Source organism: Tiliqua scincoides, chromosome 4 (genome assembly GCF_035046505.1).
Source record: "Tiliqua scincoides isolate rTilSci1 chromosome 4, rTilSci1.hap2, whole genome shotgun sequence".
In the NCBI taxonomy this organism is placed as follows: domain Eukaryota; kingdom Metazoa; phylum Chordata; class Lepidosauria; order Squamata; family Scincidae; genus Tiliqua; species Tiliqua scincoides.
In genome coordinates this window covers 97091245-97114102 of record NC_089824.1, presented here as the reverse complement: position 1 = coordinate 97114102, position 22858 = coordinate 97091245, and the positions used below count along the sequence as shown (strand labels likewise).

At 43.7% G+C, this 22858-nt stretch overlaps 1 protein-coding gene across 1 annotated transcript in view; it reads right to left on the bottom strand.

Moving 5' to 3' along the window:
• Nucleotides 1-4063: 4063 nt before the first annotated feature.
• GABBR2 (gamma-aminobutyric acid type B receptor subunit 2) overlaps nt 4064-22858 on the bottom strand; it is a 401480-nt gene continuing 382685 nt past the window's right edge. Inside the window, exons 16-20 of the mRNA XM_066625127.1 lie at nt 22334-22558; nt 19897-20079; nt 15033-15162; nt 6534-6651; nt 4064-4229 (exon numbers count right to left, since the gene is read on the bottom strand). Coding sequence (XP_066481224.1) covers nt 4064-4229; nt 6534-6651; nt 15033-15162; nt 19897-20079; nt 22334-22558 — 822 coding nt within the window. The remainder of the gene's footprint in view (nt 4230-6533; nt 6652-15032; nt 15163-19896; nt 20080-22333; nt 22559-22858) is intronic.

The following is a 22858-nucleotide window of genomic DNA, read 5'->3' as shown; positions in this document are numbered from 1 at the left end:
GGATGTGGTGCTGGCGTCTAGCCTAGACGCCTTTAAAAGGGGATTGGACGAGTTTCTGGAGGAAAAATCCATTATGGGGTATAAGCCATGATGTGTATGCGCAACCTCCTGATTTTAGGAATTGGTTAAGTCAGAATGCCAGATGTAGGGGAGAGCACCAGGATGAGGTCTCTTGTTATCTGGTGTGCTCCCTGGGGCATTTGGTGGGCTGCTGTGAGATACAGGAAGCTGGACTAGATGGGCCTATGGCCTGATCCAGTGGGGCTGTTCTTATGTTCTTATGATTAGTATCAGCCAAAGATTCTGATAACTATAGATTGATGAGCTGTCCAGTAAATTAATGGGCCTCTAATCTTGCTTGCTTTCTTGTATACTGATATTATCAAGTGACCTATCCATCCATTGATTAAACCATAAGCCCATAGAATGAATATAGTTCATGCAAAATGGATAGCTGCAGCTCAATCAGGGTCTATATGTACTACTTTTGTAGCCAAACGTGTATGCAATTTAAGTGGGTTGAGGGTGTTTTGTGTGTGTGTGTGCGTGTGTGTGTGTTCATTTTTAGAGCCTTTAAAGCACCACTGTAGTTAAACATAGTGATGGCTAAATCACATTTTAATATAAACCCCTCCTTCTCTTAGAGAATTTTGCCTGTCCTTACCAGCCATAGTTGTATATTGGAGAGTCTTTTGGACTGGCACCCATAGGTGAACCTGAGCCTTCACAATGACCTCATGCATATCTGTTGGTCCTTGGTGCAGTTAGAAAAAGTGACTTTTAGGTTCCTTATGACGGGAGAATTGGAGAAGGAAAGATCCTTAAAGCCTCAGGAGGAACTATTCATTCTCCTCCAGGAAATAATACCTATGGTCTGAAATACTGAAGAGTGGATAAATGATGATTGGGTAGGCTGAGAGGCAGGGAGAAAACATTGTCTCCTAATAGGAAGGAACCCCATGCTTACAATTTTACAAGGATATCTATGAAGAAGAAAAACAACAAGTAGTAATTAGTTAGGTTTTCTGTATTTTTATTAATAAAACAGATTTTTTCAACAATTAATTAAAAATTGATTTTCATGCAGTATAAGGGTTATACAAGAAATTCTCCATGTACTTTTTTTTTTTAATTCTGGCAGTTCCAGTCTAGGTTAAAGCATTTGTGCACTAACATTGTTGGAAAATGCCATTGGGGCACAGCCTCATCATAAACTTTTACAGTACATTTTTGCTGCAGTATTGAAAAAAAAACCCCAGAAACATTAAATAGCTATAGTCACTTGGTGGGTCTTATTTTCTGCAGGAAATTAAAAAAAAAAGTGGGAGAAACTACAGCTGCATTTGAGACAAAGAATGTACTGCATGATTTAAACCTAATAAACAGCACACAGTCAGTATTCACAAAGAGTTACAGACACACTCACCGCCAACAGTCCCAATACTTTTGATTTTTTTGTTTCCTGCTATGTTGGAATAATAATTTCTACAGAAATGTTTGTGTATACATTATATACAGTATTATTGTCCTTTTTTGAAAAGTAATATTTATTTGTATTAAATAAAGTCCTGTTGAAGGTTTAATAAATTGAGAATACTGTTCAACACACATACATACACGCACGCACACACGCACACCAGACGACACCTTCAGTGGTTAGTGTGCAAAAGGAGTAATGTGTTCTACTTTCTGTGCGGTAGACTTACTCACTGTTTGTCCTAACACTTCCAGGTGCCTCCATGACTTCTCGGTGATGTGTTCAGGGAACGATTGTGTGGCGCCCCCTAGTGGCTTAAGATTCATGGATATTATAATCAGAAAGGTGGGATCAGGGGCCTCTGCAGTGAGTCTGTTGGTGTATCTCCTCTCTCATGCAGACACTAAATGCTAATCAGGGAATACTGGTGGAAAAAAAAGAGTCGTTCAGATGGTACAAGAGAGGAAGGTGCAGTTTGATGGAGTAGTAACAAATGCCTCAACTCCTTTCACCACACCCTCTTTTGTAAGCGTTAGCACAACATTTAGAAAAAGACTGCCAGGCTCAACATCTGGCTTCAGCAATGTTGCATGCCAAAGACTTAGACCCAATTAGAGTGGCCAAAGCTGGAGATGGCCAATGCCTTTTTAAGACAGGTGAAGGTGGTGTGAGTCGTAATTTCTTTTTTCTGGTCTCTCTATCGTCTCTGAACATACAGGTTTTACAGGGTTCTGTTTTTAAGCATTTCAAAAAAAAACCTGTAAACAGGGATGATAGTAGAATGACTGCACAGGTCATACGTAGGTAATGCTGCCTCCATCATACCACCCTCAACTGAAAGAAAAAAGTATTGTCTGGCTCCAACCCAACTCCAGACTCTGCAGGATGTTTCTATGCTTTTCACATGATTTATATAGCCAAACAGCAGCATGACATGGGAGCGAAGGCTTATTCCCGTACATTCCTGCACAAGGAGACCCAGCTCACTTTTTCAAGCACAGAAAAAGGTGGACAGATTGTGTAAAGTGGGACATCTCATAGATGCATATAAAAATAGGCCTGCAGTCACATTTTATCCTACATGCAGTAGGGAAAGGTGGGGCGCTGAGGGCTTGCTTCTGTGGCTGACCTATGGAGAATGTATGTTCAGGGGCTGTGAGTGACTTGGCCTAGAACTACATAGCAGGAAGAACTTCAGACAACGTGGCATCTCTTAGCACTCTGCCTTTTGAAATTCTCTGTGCCAGGTAGCTGAAAACATGGAAGCCCTCCCTGGCTCATGTATGCATGGACAACCTGAATCCCTGCAGGCCTGCACAGAACCACTGGTACACTGACAGCACATGCTTGAATCTGACCTCATCCGTAGTGACGGAAGCACTCAAACATTTTACTTGAGTTGCTTTCCAGTTCATAACAATTAAAATAATTCTTATAGATAAAACTATAATTTTTCAGGGAATCATCACAGGAGAAAAAAATAGTTTCATTTTCTTTTTAAAAACCTATTTCTGATTTATACCTTTTGTTTCCTAATTGAAGGGACAGGAGTATTTTTTTTTCTCCATACAGGCAACGTGGTTCAGACTGTCATCTCCATAACTTCCACTGTCACACACACAGAGGTACAAAGCAAAAGGTGTGTGTATAGAACTGTTTCTCTGCAGAACGTGGCAGCCACAGCAAAGTGTGATGCTGAAGTGCCTTCTCCCTCACTGCTTTCTCCGCTTAAATCAATTGCACTGTTAATTTATGTTGTGGCTTATATCAAGCAAACTCTGGGAGAAAAAAATCATCCTGTGGCATTAAACTTCAGTATCCAGCCTTGTGCACTGTTGATACTAGGTGTCAGCCTCTCTTCACCAGGTCACTGGTAAGATGCTGCCAAGCTCCGAATTGCAGCAAGAGGAAGGAATGGCTGTAAAATCTTTTGCTTGGACTCTGGATTGAGTAGCTGCTCTTGACCGCGGACTTGATTCCCCATCCCAAGTAAGTCTTGAGGAATGAAGCTGGGCTGAGTGTGAATCTTGATAACACCCAAAGAACCATTTCTAAAAGTTTCCTCCTCCTCCCCACTGACTGTTGTCCCAGAAATGAACATCAGCCCAATTAACTGGTGCCTCCAAGCAGCTGAATGTAATCCCTGCAAACAAAGTATGTCAATTTCAGTTAATATAGATCTCTATTTTGATGTGATGTCTTTTTTTGTACATGGTTCCATGTTTGCAGTAACTGTATAAAGCTTCACACTTGAGTGGGGTTAGTTTGCCTTTGTTCTTTCGTCAAGTGTACGTTTCCCAGCCACTCGGCTGCCAGTAGAAATTTGGGAAGAAACATGGGTTGGTAACTTTCCTCATGAACAAATAAAATGTTCCCAAGTAAGGCTACAGATCAATTTCTGGGTAACCTCTCCACTTTGCATGCTTTCCACAGCAGCGTAGCTGGTCCACCCTTGGTGATGGCCTTGTAACACTAGTTCCTCTGTGATTAGAGTAAGGAGTAGGCAGAAGGCAAGAGTTCGACACAAGACGTCCAGTCCAGTCACTGAGTACCAAAAGCAGTCCAGGAAGCTCTGATCCCACGTTCCTACAGGCCAGAGACCATCACACGAAAAGATGGTGGCACATGTCTATGCCGCGGACTGGCACTGGGGCTGACACATGGACTAGCACAACTGGCATCGACCCCTCCTATTGATGGCAAGTAGGCATGATGAAGAATGGGAAGCTGTAATGAGAGGCGCCGCTGTATGCTGCACAGACAGAAAAGGGGAAAGATGCGCGTTACAGGGGACTAGTTACAGGGGACGACTGTTAGAACAGTGGTTCTCACACATTTAGCATCGGGACCCACTTTTTAGAATGAGAATCTGTCAGGACTCACCGGAAGTGATGTCATGGCTGGAAGTGACATCATCAAGAAGGAACATTTTTAACAATCCTAGGATGCAATCCTACCCACACTTACCCAGGAGTAAGTACCATCATTGTTAAAATAATATACAGAGTAGCTTGTTAAAAGTACAGGTCTGTAACATTTCCCCCAATGCAGTCACATCCCTTGGGAGCATCCAGTTTCCATGGATAATATTGAAATGAATGGGAACCCACCTGAAATTGGTTAGCGACCCACAGTTTGAGAAACACTGTGTTAGAAGATTTGCAGTCTTCCTCTAGCGTTTCTCAAAGGCTTAAGAAAAATCAGACGCATGTACTGTTAGCCGACTAGACTTTTGGGGGCCACATTTTGAGAGGACAAGAATTGAATGGCCAGCACCATTTGCTCCTTCCCCAGTCTCATATGGGAGCAGAAATACAAACGCTTTTTGAACCCACCTCATCCCCAGTGTGAATAGCAATAGAGACTTTAACCCTTTTCTTAAGTACCTTATTTAAAAGAAGAAGAAAATTTACAAATCTAAGCTGGGGATAAGCAAAGGAACATAGTTGCTGAAGGAACATTAGAGTGACACATATGAGTTCCCCAGGTTAATGGTGGATTAAATTATATAGGTGCAGTAGTTCATATATTAGTTATACAGTGGGCCAGTGGCATAGCTAATGGACGTGTAGCCTGGTGCAGAGCTCAAAATGATGCCCCGGAAGTGATGTCACAACCAGAAGTGACATCACGCCCAGGCTTTTTAAAATGTGCAAATTGGGAGAAAACCTGCCTCCCCCCCCCCAGAAGCTCACCATCCACTTGTTCTTTTGCTCTGCTGCCTCCCCCCCCCAGCCAGTGGCATAGCTAAGGCATCTATCTGCCAGCTGGGATCAAAGAAGATTTTGTGGTCCCCCCACTGCACAACAAAATCAAATTTAATTAAGTAAATAAATAAAAAGTTTGCCCCTTATTGGTTAGAAACACTGTTGGGGTGAAGAGGGACAGTTATTCTCCCACTGCCAGATATAAGAGGAGCATCACGTGAAAGCACCTCTTTACCCGGTTAGCAGGGGTAACTGTCTTATGATACATGGAAATGAGAGCTGACACATATTAACATCCTACTGGTTCCATGCTGTATTATAATAACATCTCATTGGCTCTCAGAACAATCAGTCTCATAGGTCAGTTTTGACTTAAAGAAATCCACTTTTTGTTCCTTAAGGGAGTTGTGTTTTCATTTTCTAAGTAATTAGCCATAACATTTGATAGAATACAGATATTGTAATGGGGTTTGTTTCATTGCATTCTGCATTAAATTACCTTTCCAGTGATATATAACATGATGGTATTAATCATACATACCAAGATTCTTACAATTTTGGTCACCAATGTCAAGCTCAACTTGTTGCCTCCCCTAAAGCTTGTTGCCCAGTGTGACTGCTACCCTCTGCACCCCCTAAGCTATGCCAGTGCAGTGGGTCTGCTGTATCCACGGGGGTTTGTCCCGCAGCTCAGCAGAGAGAATGACCATTAAACCACCATTGTAAGTCAATGCTATACATATGCCCTCTCTAACAGCTGGACATTGAAAGATGGCTGCTCATTGTGTACTTCACCTTTGTATGCATTCACTGTGAGTAACCTTACAACCACAAATAAATGCAGGGCAAAAGGGCATAGCCACCTGGTGAAATGAACAACAAAAACACTCTCATACTAGGATTCTTCTATCGCTAAGGAATGGCATGCAGCTTTGGGCCTTCAGGCTGCTTCCATCTCATTTTGCTGATTTGCAAAACCACAATAATACTACTGGCTATCCAAGGGACCAGTGCATCAACGTTAGGCAGGCCTTTATATGTAAAATTGTGTAGTACACAAATACCACCACAATTGCAAACCTGTCCTTCAGGTGTCTAGAGTTTAAAGCCCCCAAATCAGAAAAGGTTTTTATAAACTCTCAGCTGACATGTGTGTTCAAATGGTAAACAGTTTGCTCACAAAGACAACTGCTAGCTTGTATTTCAAAGACTTTGTTGGAAAGTAATGCTGTATGTCAGTGAAAGGTGGATCACTGAAAATGCTAAAAGGCTCTTCAAGACTGTAAGGCCCAATTGAAAGCATCCTCAGTTCTTGTTGCCATGTGACAAGTAAGAACTGGGTTACTTACTGTTCTGGGGAGTTGATATCTTCTATAAAATCTTTGCTTGTTCTGGAGGGCTCTGTAGTATTCCATTGTGCTTGTGGATTTTGGTCAAGGTGGTTTTTCAATACAGCTTTTTCGCCATCTGGATGAAAGAAGAATATTTTCTAAATGTTACATATTTCATTAAAGTGACAATGCCTTTTGTTTGCAGGACCTGTGCTATAATCCTAGCAGTGTTTCTGAAACATGTATTCATTCATTTATTCTAAAATTTATATCCTACCAACAATGCCTTTTGTCATAGTTAAGAAACAAAATATTAAAACAATTCACAAAATAAAAATCTCACAATCACAGATTAGCAACCAGCCATTCTGCAGTACCCACAAAATACCCTCAGGCACCGAATCAGGTGAAAAGCCAGAACACACTTACTATTTTTTTAAAGAGGCTTAGTGAGCAGGCTGGACGAGCCTCCCTTGTGAAGGAAGAATGCAGGGGAGAAACCACTTCTCAACCAGCATTCTCTCTAAGCTGCATGCCTCCTGAAAGTAGTGAAGATGGTAGATGCTGAAATTCTCTGCACACTTTCCTGTGAGTGGGAGGAAGCCCACTCAAACGTAAACACAGGATGGGCCTGTAAGTCTCAGTTGCTGGATGGAGAAAGGGCTCGTCCATGTAACTTCATTTTGCTGTCATCCTCCTTCCACCTCCTAGGTCCATCTTTCATGGTCTGCAATACCACAGGGTCCAGTCCTATCCAAATTTCCAGCACTGGTGCAGCCGCAATGCAGTCCTGAGTTAAGGGAACAAATGTTCCCATACCTTGAGGAGGCCTCTGTGACTGCCTCCCCATGACCAGATGCAATGCACACCCCATTGGCAAAGCTGTACTGGCACTGGATAATTGGATAGGATTTGGTCCAAACCCTAGTGGGGAAGTATAAAGCTCTATCTGCCTAAGGAGACCCATCCTCACTGGAACACCACGCACATGCATGCTTGCAGACACACACAAAGTCCAAGCTTTGCTTTTCTTGTTCCAGAAATAAACAAAGCATGACCCAAGCTTATCTACATTTAGAAAGGCTCTGAAAATCTGGTTTTGTTCGAAATGCCTAAGATCAAATACAATCTGCTTACATGACTCTTAGTCTTCACAAAGGGCTGTAAATAATACCTCTGGCAGCCAACTTGAGCTCTGCACACCTTTAAATCCCCTAAACTATACACAAGGCCTTTTATCAGCCAGCTAGAGAGAAATTAACTGGATGAGAGAGTGAAGCTGGGGCCCTTACGGTATTTCTGCAATATACAAGCAGAGCACAGGTGGAGGCAGAGGCGCTTCTACAGGGCAGCTACCATATCGGAGCCCTTTAGCAAGTCTTGTACCTTTAAGATGCTTTCATCTCTTCGCCCCCCCCAGGGGGCACCAGTTCATTAAAATTTTTAAATAGCTGAAACCAACCAAGCCCAATGATCAATCCAGTGCAGAAATAATAACTCACCCAAACTCAGAGGCTCATTCCTCTTGAATCTCACTTTTTGCGTCTGTCCCTCCAGAGAGGCACAGGGGTTCCAGGACAGGTGGCACTTTCCTTTAAGAAGGGAGTCAGCGCCTACATTTAAGTACTATCTCAAGTCTGTCTGATTTTTTGTTATTTCCATGATCCTAACTGGAGTGCCCTAAAATGAGGACTGCCCTGGACAGTGAAAGGAGCTTCAGTTCACCCACCACCTCCCTCTCCTTTTCACCCCAGTTCACAGACATTCTTGCTCACTTTTCCTGCTCAGGTTGGTTGGCAACCTTCAGTCTCGAAAGACTATGGTATAAGCCTACAGCACCCGGTATTCCCAGGCAGTCTCCCATCCAAGTACTAACCAGGCCTGTTACGTGAAAATTCCCTTTTGCCTTTTTAGTTGCGATTTTATATCCAGTTATGTTCTTATGGACTAAAATATCATGCAGGCCAAAAACCTCTCACAGGCCAAACTTCCAAAAAAACCTGGTCAAGCCCATGGTTACAACATCCATCTCTCCAGGAACAAGTCTGGAAGCGTAAATCATTGTTTAAGTGTCTCCTTTTGTTTTAAGAACTTTATGCAAAAGTGTCACCTAATCCAATCACTGTTTATGCAAACACATTTAAACTTCTCACACAGGCCAAACTCAGATAAAGTCACAAGTTTACACAACCTCCACCTCTCCATGCACACAGCATGGGAGGAAGACTCCCGGCAACAAAGTCTAATGAGTAAATCGTTGCTTAAGTGTCTCCTATTGTTGTATTGTTTAATTTAATCACTGCTTATTGTGTAAGTTCCCCTAGCTAGGAAGCCAACCATTAGACACATTGAATTTCACTGATAAGGGACATCCTGACCCCAAACACCCTGGTGGGTGGTAGTTTTCCCCCAGCTCAGCGCCCAGCCCAGCTCCGGGTCAGCAAAAACCCTTTTAAGAGAAGGCTGCCATGTGCTCTCTCTCTCTCTCTGGGCTCTCCCCTCCAAGGACACAACACATCTGTGTTGTGAGGGTCCTCCATAGGACTCTCCATCCCCCATCCAACTGCTTTTCAGGACAGGTAACTATATGCATCTGGAACTCTTCCCCTTCTTTCTTTCCCACCTATTTCTCCCCTTCTCTCCCCATCTTTCGTTAGCAACGGGGTTTAGCAGACCAGGGACCCCTAAAAATCCTTCCCTACAAATTTCCCTTTTCCTAATTTCCTCGGATGCACCAAATATATGTCACATGCAACCACCATAAGCTAAGTACACTTTTCAAGCACTAGAACCAAGAAATGTGCATTATGTTTTCCTCTGTGCTTTTGTAATAAAAATCTAATCTTGTATTAAAAAGTTATCTTTCTCTCAGTCTCCTCCTTAAGCAAAAAACGGAATTTCTCTGCATTATGCCATCTTGTTATCTAGCCTGCGATCCTGAAGTTCCAAAAAGGGTAGTGTACTAATTCCCCTAAACAAAACAGCCCCTTTTGGTAACAGGACTGACCCCACTTAGGGGGCTTCTTTCTTCAACATAGGAAACTATCAGAACATCTGTTTACACACCTTTTATGGCCGCTCTTTTCATTCAGATCACCTAATCATCCCTGCCTGCAATGGTGTTCTGCTTTCTTCTAGTCCACCCACCCCTCAGAGTTCCTACGATATGGGGGTGGGGGGGAGAGAGAATGACTGCTTCTCACCCATATAAGGTTTGCAACCTTTTCATCTGCAAAAGGCCTGCTGCTCAACAAGTGTATTTGGCAATTTGTAGCAACAACAGATTGATCAAAAATGGCAAGAAGGACACAAGCAGGGAGATTCCAGCACAATCACAGTAGTTGAAGTAATAGAGCCTCCATCAGCCCCCCACCTAACCTAAAAGACTTCAGTTTAATTTCCTTAAAGGCCTGACAAAACTTTGGGGGCCTGGCAGGTGACAGCAGAGCAATCAAAAAGGGAAAAACTGGCTAGGCAGATCCAGACAAAAGCTGGACACTTCACTACTGCTTGCAATCTGGAAGAACTGAATGACATCATAATCCTGCCAGCCAATGGAGTTTTCAGTCTCCCCAGGATTGTGTTTTTCCAGTCAACTTTTGAGGACACTTGTATGAAAACCGCTATAGTGATAATTCTTCTCCCCCCTCACACCACAAGTATTGACTAACTGCTGACTAACCCACTAAATTCTAAAATAAGGAAAAATCTTGATTCTGTTCATTCTGCCTGCTACATGAAACATTAGAGTACTACAAAAATCCTTTATCTGGGACAGCGTCAAGGACCTCAACCTTTTTTTACAGCGGCACTGTCTATTTTGACACATATTCAAAGCAAGTCTCTCCTATCACTTAAACTTTTTTTTTTTTTTGCCTTAGTAAACCATGCACTGTTGGAACATTCTTTATCATTTACTCTGGCATGAAGGGGAAAAAATTAGGCAGGTAAAAGAAATTTGGGTACCTCTATTGCCTAGCCCCATTCATTTGTACAAAAAGGGTCCCCAGTAAGACCAACTACAAAGAGTGTAAGATGCACAGCAATAGAGCGCTGTGGAATGTGCATGGGGCTAAGTGCTTTGTCGCTCCCATGTCTCATCAATATCATGTATATCTTCCACTCCTGCAGTTGTGGTGATGAGTTGCATAGGACGATACCAGGCTGGTGAGCCTTCCACTGCCATCACAGTACAAAGGGGCATGGGGGACTGCTTTTTAATGGTGTGAATATGACACTGCTGGGACATGTCTGCATGTACTGCTGTCACAGCGGTCTCCTTATGAAATCAGCATACATGAGGCAATGGATCACACCATGGGGATGTGGCTCTCACCCTGCTCTCTGTGTGAGAAAGGGAGTCAGAGAAAACAGGGAAGGAGAATTAAGCATCCTACTATAACACTGGACTATGAATAAGAACATAGGGACATATGTTAAATTGGGAGTAAATCTGCCCTGGTTGACAGCCCCTCCAAGAAAATGTCTTCAAGGAAAGAAAATGAAGAACCTCCTCAGTTCAAGGAGGGGCAAACACATCTCTAAGGAGGTACAGAACAGTGATGTAAGTAAGAACATAAGAACATAAGAACAGCCCCACTGGATCAGGCCATAGGCCCATCTAGTCCAGCTTCCTGTATCTCACAGCGGCCCACCAAATGCCCCAGGGAGCACACCAGATAACAAGAGACCTCATCCTGGTGCTCTCCCCTACATCTGGCATTCTGACTTAACCCATTCCTAAAATCAGGAGGTTGTGCATACACATCATGGCTTGTACCCCATAATGGATTTTTCCTCCAGAAACTCATCCAATCCCCTTTTAAAGGCGTCTAGGCTAGACGCCAGCACCACATCCTGTGGCAAGGAATTCCACAGACCGACCACGCGCTGAGTAAAGAAATATTTTCTTTTGTCTGTCCTAACCCGCCCAACACTCAATTTTAGTGTATGTCCCCTGGTTCTGGTATTATGTGAGAGTGTAAAGAGCATCTCCCTATCCACTCTGTCCATCCCCTGCATAATTTTGTATGTCTCAATCATGTCCCCCCTCAAGCGTCTCTTTTCTAGGCTGAAGAGGCCCAAACGCCGTAGCCTTTCCTCATAAGGAAGGTGCCCCAGCCCCGTAATCATCTTAGTCGCTCTCTTTTGCACCTTTTCCATTTCCACTATGTCTTTTTTGAGATGCGGCGACCAGAACTGGACACAATACTCCAGGTGTGGCCTTACCATCGATTTGTACAACGGCATTATAATACTAACCGTTTTGTTCTCAATACCCTTCCTAATGATCCCAAGCATAGAATTGGCCTTCTTCACTGCCGCCGCACATTGGGTCGACACTTTCATCGACCTGTCCACCACCACCCCAAGATCTCTCTCCTGATCTGTCACAGACAGCTCAGAACCCATCAGCCTATATCTAAAGTTTTGATTTTTTGCCCCAATGTGCATGACTTTACACTTACTGACATTGAAGCGCATCTGCCATTTTGCTGCCCATTCTGCCAGTCTGGAGAGATCCTTCTGGAGCTCCTCACAATCACTTCTGGTCTTTACCACTCGGAAAAGTTTGGTGTCGTCTGCAAACTTAGCCACTTCACTGCTCAACCCTGTCTCCAGGTCATTTATGAAGAGGTTGAAAAGCACCGGTCCCAGGACAGATCCTTGGGGCACACCGCTTTTCACCTCTCTCCATTGTGAAAATTGCCCATTGACACCCACTCTCTGCTTCCTGGCCTCCAACCAGTTCTCAATCCACGAGAGGACCTGTCCTCTAATTCCCTGACTGTGGAGTTTTTTCAGTAGCCTTTGGTGAGGGACCGTGTCAAACGCCTTCTGAAAGTCCAGATATATAATGTCCACGGGTTCTCCCGCATCCACATGCCTGTTGACCTTTTCAAAGAATTCTATAAGGTTCGTGAGGCAAGACTTACCCTTACAGAAGCCATGCTGACTCTCCCTCAGCAAGGCCTGTTCGTCTATGTGTTTTGAGATCCTATCTTTGATGAGGCATTCCACCATCTTACCCGGTATAGATGTTAGGCTGACCGGCCTATAGTTTCCCGGGTCCCCCCTCTTTCCCTTTTTAAAAATAGGTGTGACATTTGCTATCCTCCAATCTTCTGGCACCGTGGCCGTTTTGAGGGACAAGTTGCATACCTTAGTCAAGAGATCTGCAACTTCATTCTTCAATTCCTTAATAACCCTTGGGTGTATGCCATCAGGGCCCGGTGACTTATTGATCTTTAATTTATCAATGAGGTCTGAAACATCTTCTCTTTTAACCTCTATCTGACTTAACTCCTCGGTCAGGAGGGGCCGTTCGGGCAGCGGTATCTGCCCGAGGTCTTCTGCCGTGAAGACAGATGCAAAGAACTCATTTAATTTCTCTGCCATCTCTAAGTCTCCTTTTATCTCCCCTTTCCCTCCCTCACCATCCAGAGGGCCAACCGCTTCTCTGGCGGGTTTCCTGCTTCTAACATATTTGAAGAAGCTTTTATTATTCCCCTTAATGTTGCCGGCCATGCGTTCCTCATAGTCTCGCTTGGCCTCCCCTATCACCTTCTTACATTTCTTTTGCCACAGTTTATGTTCCTTTTTATTCTCTTCATTAGGGCAAGACTTCCATTTACGGAAGGAAGCTTCCTTGCCCTTCACAGCCTCTCTAACTTGGCTGGTTAGCCATGCGGGCACTCTCCTGGATTTAGTGGAACCCTTCTTTCTTTGCGGTATACACCTCTGCTGGGCCTCTATTACTGTTGTTTTAAGCAGCCTCCATGCACTCTGGAGAGACTGGACTCTTTTTACCCTCCCTTTCAACCTCCTTCTAACCAGCCTCCTCATGTGAGGGAAGTCCGCCCGTCGGAAGTCAAGGGTTTTTGTTAGAGATTTGCCTGGTATTCTTCCCCCAACGTGCACGTCAAAACGGATCGCAGCATGATCACTGTTCCCCAATGGCTCAGTAACATTTACATCTCTAACCAGGTCCTGCGTACCACACAAAATTAAATCCAGAGTCACCTGTCCTCTGGTGGGCTCCGTGACTAGCTGCTCTAAGCCACAGTCATTTAGCACGTCAAGAAATCCGGTTTCCTTATCGTGACCAGAACTCAAATTGACCCAGTCAATATGAGGATAATTGAAGTCCCCCATGATTACAACCCTGTCCTTCCTTGTCACCTCCCTGATCTGTTTCCTCATTTCAAGGTCCCCATCAGATTTCTGGTCTGGAGGACGATAGCACGCGCCCAGTATTACATCGCTGCACAAGCCTGGTAATTTAACCCACAGAGATTCTACGGTGGAGTCGGACCCACCTTCAATCTCTACTTTGCTGGATTCTATCCCTTCCTTAACATAAAGGGCCACCCCACCTCCAACACGCCCCTGCCTGTCCCTCCTGTAGAGTTTATAGCCCGGGATTGCGGTATCCCACTGATTCTCCGCATTCCACCAGGTTTCCGTTATGCCCACTATGTCAATATTTTCCCTTGTCACCAGACATTCCAGTTCTCCCACCTTTGCTCGTAGACTTCGGGCATTCGCATAAAAGCATTTATACACGGAATGCCCCAGGATGGGCTGCTTATTCGCTCCTTTGTCCCCGCATCCTCTCATTGTGCCAAACCGTCTATCACATCCCATCTCCCTACCTTTCCCAATTTCTTCTCCTACCCTGCCTTTGTCTTGTTGTTCTCTAACCTCCCCATCCTCATCCCATAGGGATGAGGAGTCCCGAACCGGATGCCCCTCGGCTCCTGTCGGCCTTCCCCCAGGGATCAGTTTAAAAGCTGCTCTGCCACCTTTTTAATGTTATGCGCCAGCAGTCTGGTTCCATTCTGGTTCAAATGGAGCCCGTCCCTCTTGTACAGGCCCCGCTTGTCCCAAAACGTTCCCCAGTGCCTAATGAATCTAAACCCCTCCTCCCTACACCACCGTCTCATCCACGCATTGAGACCCCTGATCTCCGCCTGCCTAGCTGGCCCTGCGCGTAGTGTTTTCATCTCCCACTAGCCAAGATCTGAATGCGTGATCCATATTGGAATCACAGCATCCTTATTGTTCCATCATCTGAAACTGTTTTGGGGAAGAAGGGGGCTCAAGAAGAACGGCTTGCTTTGTTTTAATTACTGTTCAATCTGTGTGGTTTTTGGGTTGGCTTGAGAGGGATTATTCCTTCTTTCTTCCAATGCCAACATTAGAGGCTGCATGCAACTGTGCAAGATAATCTCTGGACATGGACATGTGGCATAAATTATTGGTGCTAGCGGGACAATAGCTTCAGGGTAAAGAGACCAAATTAAAAATGTGCGATACACTGTCTTAATAAATTGTTGTCACCTGTGTGCACAACCTTCCACAAATTACACAGCCCTTCAGGGGAATGAAGCACTGCCCCTGTGAACACCACAGCTGTGGCTCCTCTCCTAACCTTTCACACAAGATAGGCACAGTGCTGGGATTTTCAGGTCCTTTCAGAAAATCAAATCTCGACTGGGCTTTATAACTTTGTACCTTTGTGTTCTGTAAAGTTGCGTATACTGAGAATATCATTGAGCTCCTGATAGTGGTTCTGCTTAATATATGTTGTCTTCTCAGGTGTGTCCTGAAGCTGCATAGTGACTTCTTCCAAAGCTTTATCCAGCTGTTAAAAAACCCAAAAAACATATTATAAGAATATTAAAGCATTTTGATACCCAGCCTTAATTGTCCTTTTCTTGTAATCTCTTTGAGAACCCAAGTTCTTTTTTTGTTTTTTCCCCTTAAACACATGGGGTGCTCCCTCCCCTTTACATATATAGGCAAACATGAAAAGGAAGGGTTTCCTTTGGCAATCACTTTGAACACCACATCTCTGAGCATGCTATCAACAAAAAACAAACAAAAACTAATTTTGGCACATAAAGAGCACCTCTACTTGCTCTGTGTGTAGGGGTGGGCAACTTCCTATCAATACTAAAGAGTTTCACAGCTTGTGGAACCAAAGCAGCAACTCTGTATGATCTCTGTAAATGTTGTTCCTATCTAATTCCATTTCCTTTTATGTCACCTCTTACTAGGTTTAAGTATGCGAGTCAAGTCAGGCTATGTCTTTCTTTCTACAGGTACCTAGAATAATGGTGGGCATTGTGTAAATAACAAATGACTATGGGCCCAAACCTATCTAATTTTCCAGCACTGGCGCAGCCGCAATGCAGTCCCATGGTGATGGAACAAATGTTCCCATACTTTAAGGAGGCCTCTGTGAATGCCTCCCTACCACAGGATGCAGCGGTCGCCCCATTGGCACAGCTGTACCAGCACTGGAAAATTGGATAGGACTGGGCCCTATGACAATGATAATCTATCACTTTTATCTGAAAAAGAGTGATTTTTTTTTCTTAAAAGAGATGTACAAAGATGTGTTATTTGAAATTACAGGTATAACAAGAGCAATATTTGATAACTGGAGCCCACAGTTCAACATGCTGAGAAGCTGTATCTAGGGAAACTGATATGATTCACATAAGAACCCTACATAAAGCCTCCACGTGAGAAGTCTCCAGATGACTGTCACAATGATCAATCAATCAACAGTATTTATATACCGCTTTTCAACTAAAGTTCACAAAGCGGTTTACAGAGAAAAATCAAATAACTAAATGGCTCCCTGTCCCAAAAGGGCTCACAATCTAAAAAGATGCAAATGAATACCAGCAGACAGCCACTAGAACAGACAGTGCTGGCGTGAGGTGGGCCAGTTACTCTCCCCCTGCTAAAAAGAGGAGCACCCACTTGAAAAAGTGCCTCTTACCCAATTAGCAGGGGTTGGGTACAATGATACTTTTCAACAGGTGTTTCATACACCTGGGGAGAGCCCTCTTTCAATGCTTGAACCCTCTATCTGACCACCAGTAATGGGCAACTTCTAGCAGCAGAGAAGAAGAGCGAGGGTGCAATCCTAACCATCTTCCCAGCACCGAGGTAAGGGCATTGCAGCTCCGAGATAAGGGAACAAACATTCCCTTGTTTTGAGGAGGCCTCTGTTACTGCCACACAACTGCAGGATGCAGCACATGCCCCATGGGCACAGCTATGTCATTGCTATGCACAGCTATGTCATTGCTGGAAAGTTGGTTAGGATTTGGGTCTGAATGAGCACAGAGAGGACTAAAAGAGAGGACTAAAAGAGAGCACAGAGAGAGCACAGAGAGGACTAAAAGAGGGCTTCTGTGATTACTGAAGCCGTTTGCCAGAAGTGATAGCCTTTACAGTCAACAAAAGCCTTTTCACCACATGGTGGTTCTATTTGGGTGCTCCTTGTAAACAAGCTTTCTCTCCCCCTCAGAGCTTGCAAAGAGACGGTCCTTTCCATTCTGAACATGGGCACTATGAATCAACTTTTCAAAAGAGAATGACTTCATCAGAAATTCTCTGTACTCTCTTTTATGCCACTTCAGTTGGGTTTGTAATGCAAATGTAAAACCTAAATTGGCCAGAATGCTCATTTGCATGACATGTGCCTCACTTCAGCTTTCTATTTCACAAGAACAACAATAATCAGTCATTAACAGAAATAGCACAAGAGATGCTCAAAAGAGAGGCTCCCATATCAAAACAGTTTAACAACAAAAAGTTACTTTTGACATGGCCACAGTTCTCATTTTGACTGATCTGGGTTAAAATCTGGAGCAATTATTTTTTTATTCAAGAAGAAAGATATTTAGCAGACTCAACAACTAACTATCAAAACTAACCAATTTTCCTTCAGTGAGGAAAGGAAAGTCACAGAAGTCTTTTTGTCATAGAAAATCACATTTTCAGCTGGAAAATATACTGTTTTCAAATTAAAATGCAAGTCCAATGGCAACCACTGACACTGCCAAGGCCCACCTGCCAGGGCCTACCACCTACTGGAGCAACATAACTCTGCTGCTCTTTCCCTTCATCAGCATTTGCTCACCTGCTATCCACCATGTCTGGCCAGAACTATTTGTGGTGCCAACAGCATTACCTGTGTGACCCCAGGCCCTGCATCTCCCCCAGGCCCTGCACCAAGCTGTCAAATGTATGTATCTTACGGAAGGAGACTTAATTCATTCCAGGTTTTCCATCTGTTTTTCTGAGTCCCAAGTTATCCCCTGTAACCCATGAATATGTGTATTGTGTTTAGCTGCCTTAGAACCTATGTAGAATGGTGCTAAGTCCTGGTGCTCCTTGTTACATGGCTGTCCTGTTGAGATGTTTCCCTTTACTATGTGCTCCTGCCAAGCCTACTTAACACCCCACGTGGTAATGCAGTGGCACCAACCTGGCATCCACTGTATCCCGTGGAGGGGTTTAAGCATGGCGAGGACTCCTTAGGGGAAGGGAACACAAAGCAGCTTTGGAGGAGGAGTCTTCTGTGGAGATTACTTTAGGTGAGGAAGGGAAAGGGTGGATGAGTGAGCAGCAGTGTCCTCTTCCTTTTTGCTCCCCACTCACACATTCACTCTTCCTCTCGCATCATGAGATTGGATAGCCCTGGTGAGCAGCAGCAATACGAGCCACTGCTACTCACCCAAGCACTTCTCATATTTGCAGACTGTCTTCTTACTTGAGAGGGTCCACAGAAAATTGGAGCCAGTGGCTCACCTTGACAAAGGGATAAGCTAAGGAGCTATCTTTCCTTTATCCCACCTTTCCTTTCTGAGGTGCCCTCACCACTGTAGCTAAACCAAGATACAATTCTACTAAATGTAAATACTTCTATGCTCCAATGAAGCCAGTTAAGTGGGTCTTGAAAGTGCTTCCTTTGCAACTCTAATGATTAAAAAGTTATATGAAATGGCCATGACTCCAGCTATGGCTAGTCTGTTGATAAAGGCAGACAATACAGTATAGCCCTCTCCATGAATAATAACAACAGTAACAATGACAATACTGTTTTTCAACAAGAGTAGTTCAGGCTACCAGGCAGTAGATCAGCAAGGCAGGCAATAATACTGTGCTTGCCTGATTAAGGGGTGCTTTGAACCAAGTATGCTTAAAAAACCGATAGGAAATCCCTGGTTGAAATCTTACTTCTTGCCAGAAATCAAAATATGTGCTTAACAGAGGGGATACTGCAAATTATTTTAAACTATATATTCTAAACTGTGTTTATCACCTACTTCCGTACAATCCTGCTCGCCCTCTTAGGTCATCAGAGAAGGCCTTTTTACAAGTGCCGCCACCTAGGGAGGTATGTGGGATGTCGGCAAGAAATAGAGCCTTCTCAGCAGTGGCACCAACGATATGGAACTCCCTTCCCCTTGACTTAAGAATGGCTCCTTCTCTTGAGACTTTTTGGCGAGGCCTGAAGACCCTTCTGTTTAGACAAACCTTCTGAGTTCTCGGCCTTTTTAACATCTTTTCAACATCTTTTAATATTTTTTACAGGCCTGATTCTTTTATGATTTGCTGCTGTATGCTCTTTTTACCTTTTTACCTGACTACTGTTTTTATGATATGTGTTAATATGCTTTTATCTTTTTTTAAATTATGTTTTTAATCTGTTTTAACCTGTTGTAAGCTGCCTTGAGTCCCTTCGGGGAGAAAGGTGGGGTAAAAATAACGTCATTATTATTATTATTATTATTATTATTATTATTATTATTATTATTATTATTATTATAGGTTTATAGTTTCAGTTATGGGGCAAACTGCAGCATTGGGGTCCAATCCTGATTGGAACCTCAATGTATAGGAAAAAGGTTGACCCCCCCCCTTCTTCCTGTGATGCAATCCTGATTTAGATGAAGTTCTTTGCGGCTGCTTAAAAAAACACAAAAACTAAAAGATGATGTGCTTTTAAAAGTCACTTTTGTGTGACCCTTAGATGGGCATCTAAGACTTCTTTGGTTCCAGCAGGCTTTTAACTTCTTCCTTTCATAAATTGGTGGTGCAATTTGAGTTCTGTTGACATGTTTTTTGATTGTTTTGATTTTAATGTTTATGTCTTTAGTTGTCTGAATTAAGTTGCAAGTCATTTTGAATATCACACAGAAACATGAGATATACAAATATAGTGAAATAAATACCCCCCCCCCCCACACACACACAATTATTAGCTTGGTGGTAACAAACATAAAATACATGTTTTCCACTGTGAGGCTAAAAGCAGCTTCAGGGGGGTGATTTAGATTGAGAAAATGGTTAAATCACCACCGGCACTACTGCCCTAATCCAATTTGATTGCAGCTGGTCATTGCAGCGGGTCATAAGTTAAATTAAACCATTGGGGGGTCCAATTGCTGACCTCCTGCCTGTTTCCTTTTTGGGGCCCGAGTTTGGAATAGCTTCATGGCTATATTAATTAAGAAGACAGGCAGTCTTCACAGGATTAAATTGTCTAACCAGAGCACACAGTTAGCAATACCTCAGTTATTTTCATTCTCAGCTGGTGGTTTTCTGATTGTAGTCCTTCTAACCGAGTTGTGCTGGCTTGGTTGACGCTCGTGACAGACGTGGATGTTTTCGAGTCATCTTTCTTCTGATTTTGCGTGAACTGGAGCCCTCTGTTCCGTGTTGCAGCATCTGGATTTGTTCTCAGTGTGATTAACTGAAAGTTTTAAAAGCAGTGAGAAAAACCTGCAGACAAGGTCAATTTTTACTGAAAATAAGAGCTGAAGTTATTCAGTGATTGCACCCCCACATTAAAGATTTTTTATATACCACCTGAAGTCCAACTCACTAGATGTGAGTTGCTGGTGATGTGACTTTTTTCCCATATCAGCATCCAATAAGAAATTAGAGACAAACCAGTACAGGAAGAAGTCACACTGGTAACCTCTCCCTGGGGGCTGCGGACTTCCAGTGATATTGGAACAATGTAGAAATGACATCTGCCCTAGTGACTCCCATTCCTAATATGATAGTCTACTAAATGATATACTAAATGATAATCTACTAAACACTGGTAATTGACAATGGAAAACTCATTCATTCATGTAATAACAAGGATTAGGTTTTCAGGTGAACTTGGTAGAAAATCACAGCTGGACATACTACTTGGTTTAGCAGGTGGGATTCAAACAATAAGACTTCAAGAAATGTGTTCACCCATAATACAAAAAATGTAACTCCAATTCAAAATTGTATCTATCCATCATCATTATATACCACATTTTGGCCATGAAAGCCCAACATTTTGTTGCAAACTGCTCTCATATATGCTAATAGTAAACTAAGTAATTGAGTGCCTACCAAACTGCAAGCAGCATGTGGCCACCCAAAATAAGACACTGGTTTCTACATACACAGGGACAGCCTAGATAATCAGAATGTTACATACATTTGGAAGTCAAAAGAAAAAGAAAAGAAACCCCTAACCATCTGTTGCAGACTGGCAGCCCCATCCTGAGCTGCCCGGGGCACTCCTGCGCGGCCCAGGCTACTGCAGGAGGCACCTCAGGAGAAGGGGACTTTTGTCCCCTTCCCCCGGGTAAGGTAAGCAGCCCTGCAAGGGGGCTACTCACTTACCGCTGACCAAAAGTTCAGCGGTAAGGTAAAGGCGCTCTTGTAGGGTGCGGAGCCCTCCACGAGCGCCTTGGATACAGCGGAGCAGAGCTCCGCAGACCCGCCTCCCTCCCTCCCCCAGTACGCCTCCAGCCTGCCCCCTCCCTGCATCACGCTTCGCCCCCACCCTCTCTCTGCCTCCCACCGGCCTCCCCCCTACCTGGAATGCCTCCTCCCCACCCCCATCCCCACTTACCGTGCTGCGGCTTGGCGGTCCGAGAGACCGCCGAGCCGTGGAAGCTGGGCTAGCACAGGTGGGAGTCTGGTGGTGAGGCTAGCAAACGTGTGTGACAGTGCTCGGCGGCATGGAACCGTGCCATCGAGCACAAGATTGGGCTCTCAGGATGCTCAGTAACTCCAAGAACAGCCGAGCATTCAAGTGGCAGCTTAGATAGGCAAAAACATAAAATGGGATAGGGTAGAGGAAAAAATCTATATGCTTGAGCTTTTAACACTTGGAGGAGGACACTAAGATAAGGAAGATGCAAAATTTTGTTGCAGGCCCCTCTTGTTAAAGTTAATTGAAAAAAATATAGTCTAATAAAGGAAACCATTTCCTGTTGAGTAGGACTCAAGGAAAAGGAAGGCCCCCCCGTTGCTTAGTTGACACTGATGCGCTAAATCTATGTCTGGGCTGTATCACTGCAGGTTACATTAGTGAGTTCGCAATCCTCACCCCTTATGTCAGTGCTTTCCAGTACTGGCACAGCGGTGCCAATGGGACGTGTGCTGCATCCTGCAGTTGGGTGGCACTTACAGAGTCCTCCTCAAAGTAAGGGAATGTTTGTTCCCTTACCTCAGAGCTGCATTGCCCTTATTAGGTTAGGATTATGCCCTGAATGTCCTCCCTCCCTCCTTCTCCCCAACCAGACCCACCTACTGCATAGTAAGCTAGAATATCAGGCCAGTGTACTGGACTCCCAGACACCTAGTTTTCTATAGAAGGGACTTGTTTCTATGGAGAACCAATCAGTTGCGGAGCTCTGACTGCAACTAAATGGTTCAGCCGAAACACAGGAGTAGTACCTCAGGAAGAACTAGGGCCTGTCTACTTCAAACATAGAAGGGTCAGAGCACATACCCTGGAAAAAATCTGCATCTCTCTCGAAAGGCCTATCGTACTTTGTAAGAATCATTCCCACAATGCAAAAAGCCAACAATGTTCTTGCACAGTTTTGATACAGTTCAATGAGGTGCATATAGGAGACGTTCTGAGTGAATTCCAAGAAGAAATAAATTAATAATCCTATAAGAATTATATGCAAGTAATTCTATGTGTTGTGAATCGGTTTGCTTACCTTAGGAACAAAGACTAAGCAGAGTGTGATAGTACTACAAAATATAATGACTAGAGCCACAATACAGAATTGGACGTTGGGCTGGTCCCGTGTGAGGAAAGAAACAGCAGCTCCAATAATGCACATGATGCCCACGTTGTAAACACTCATGCCAATGTATTTACTGTCATTAAGAGCAGGAATGCTCACATTTCGAGTTTCCCAAGCCAAGAAGCAACCAAATAACTGAAATCAGAAAAAAAAGCAAGCCAGTCATAATGATAACATAACAAGTAGAGTTCTACTAGACAGAACAAGAGATTGGTTTATATCTCTACCAGGTTTCGCACCTTGGCAAATGCAAACACAAGACATAAGCCAGCGAAAATAAAGTTCCATGAATTAAATACATAATCAATGCTCTCCCATGGAAACAGTGAGGCTGCAATCCTAACCACACTTTCCTGAGAGTAAGCCCCATTGAACAAAATAGGACTTAATTCTGAGTAGACCTGGTTAGGATTGTGCCCTGAGTCTTTAAAATGC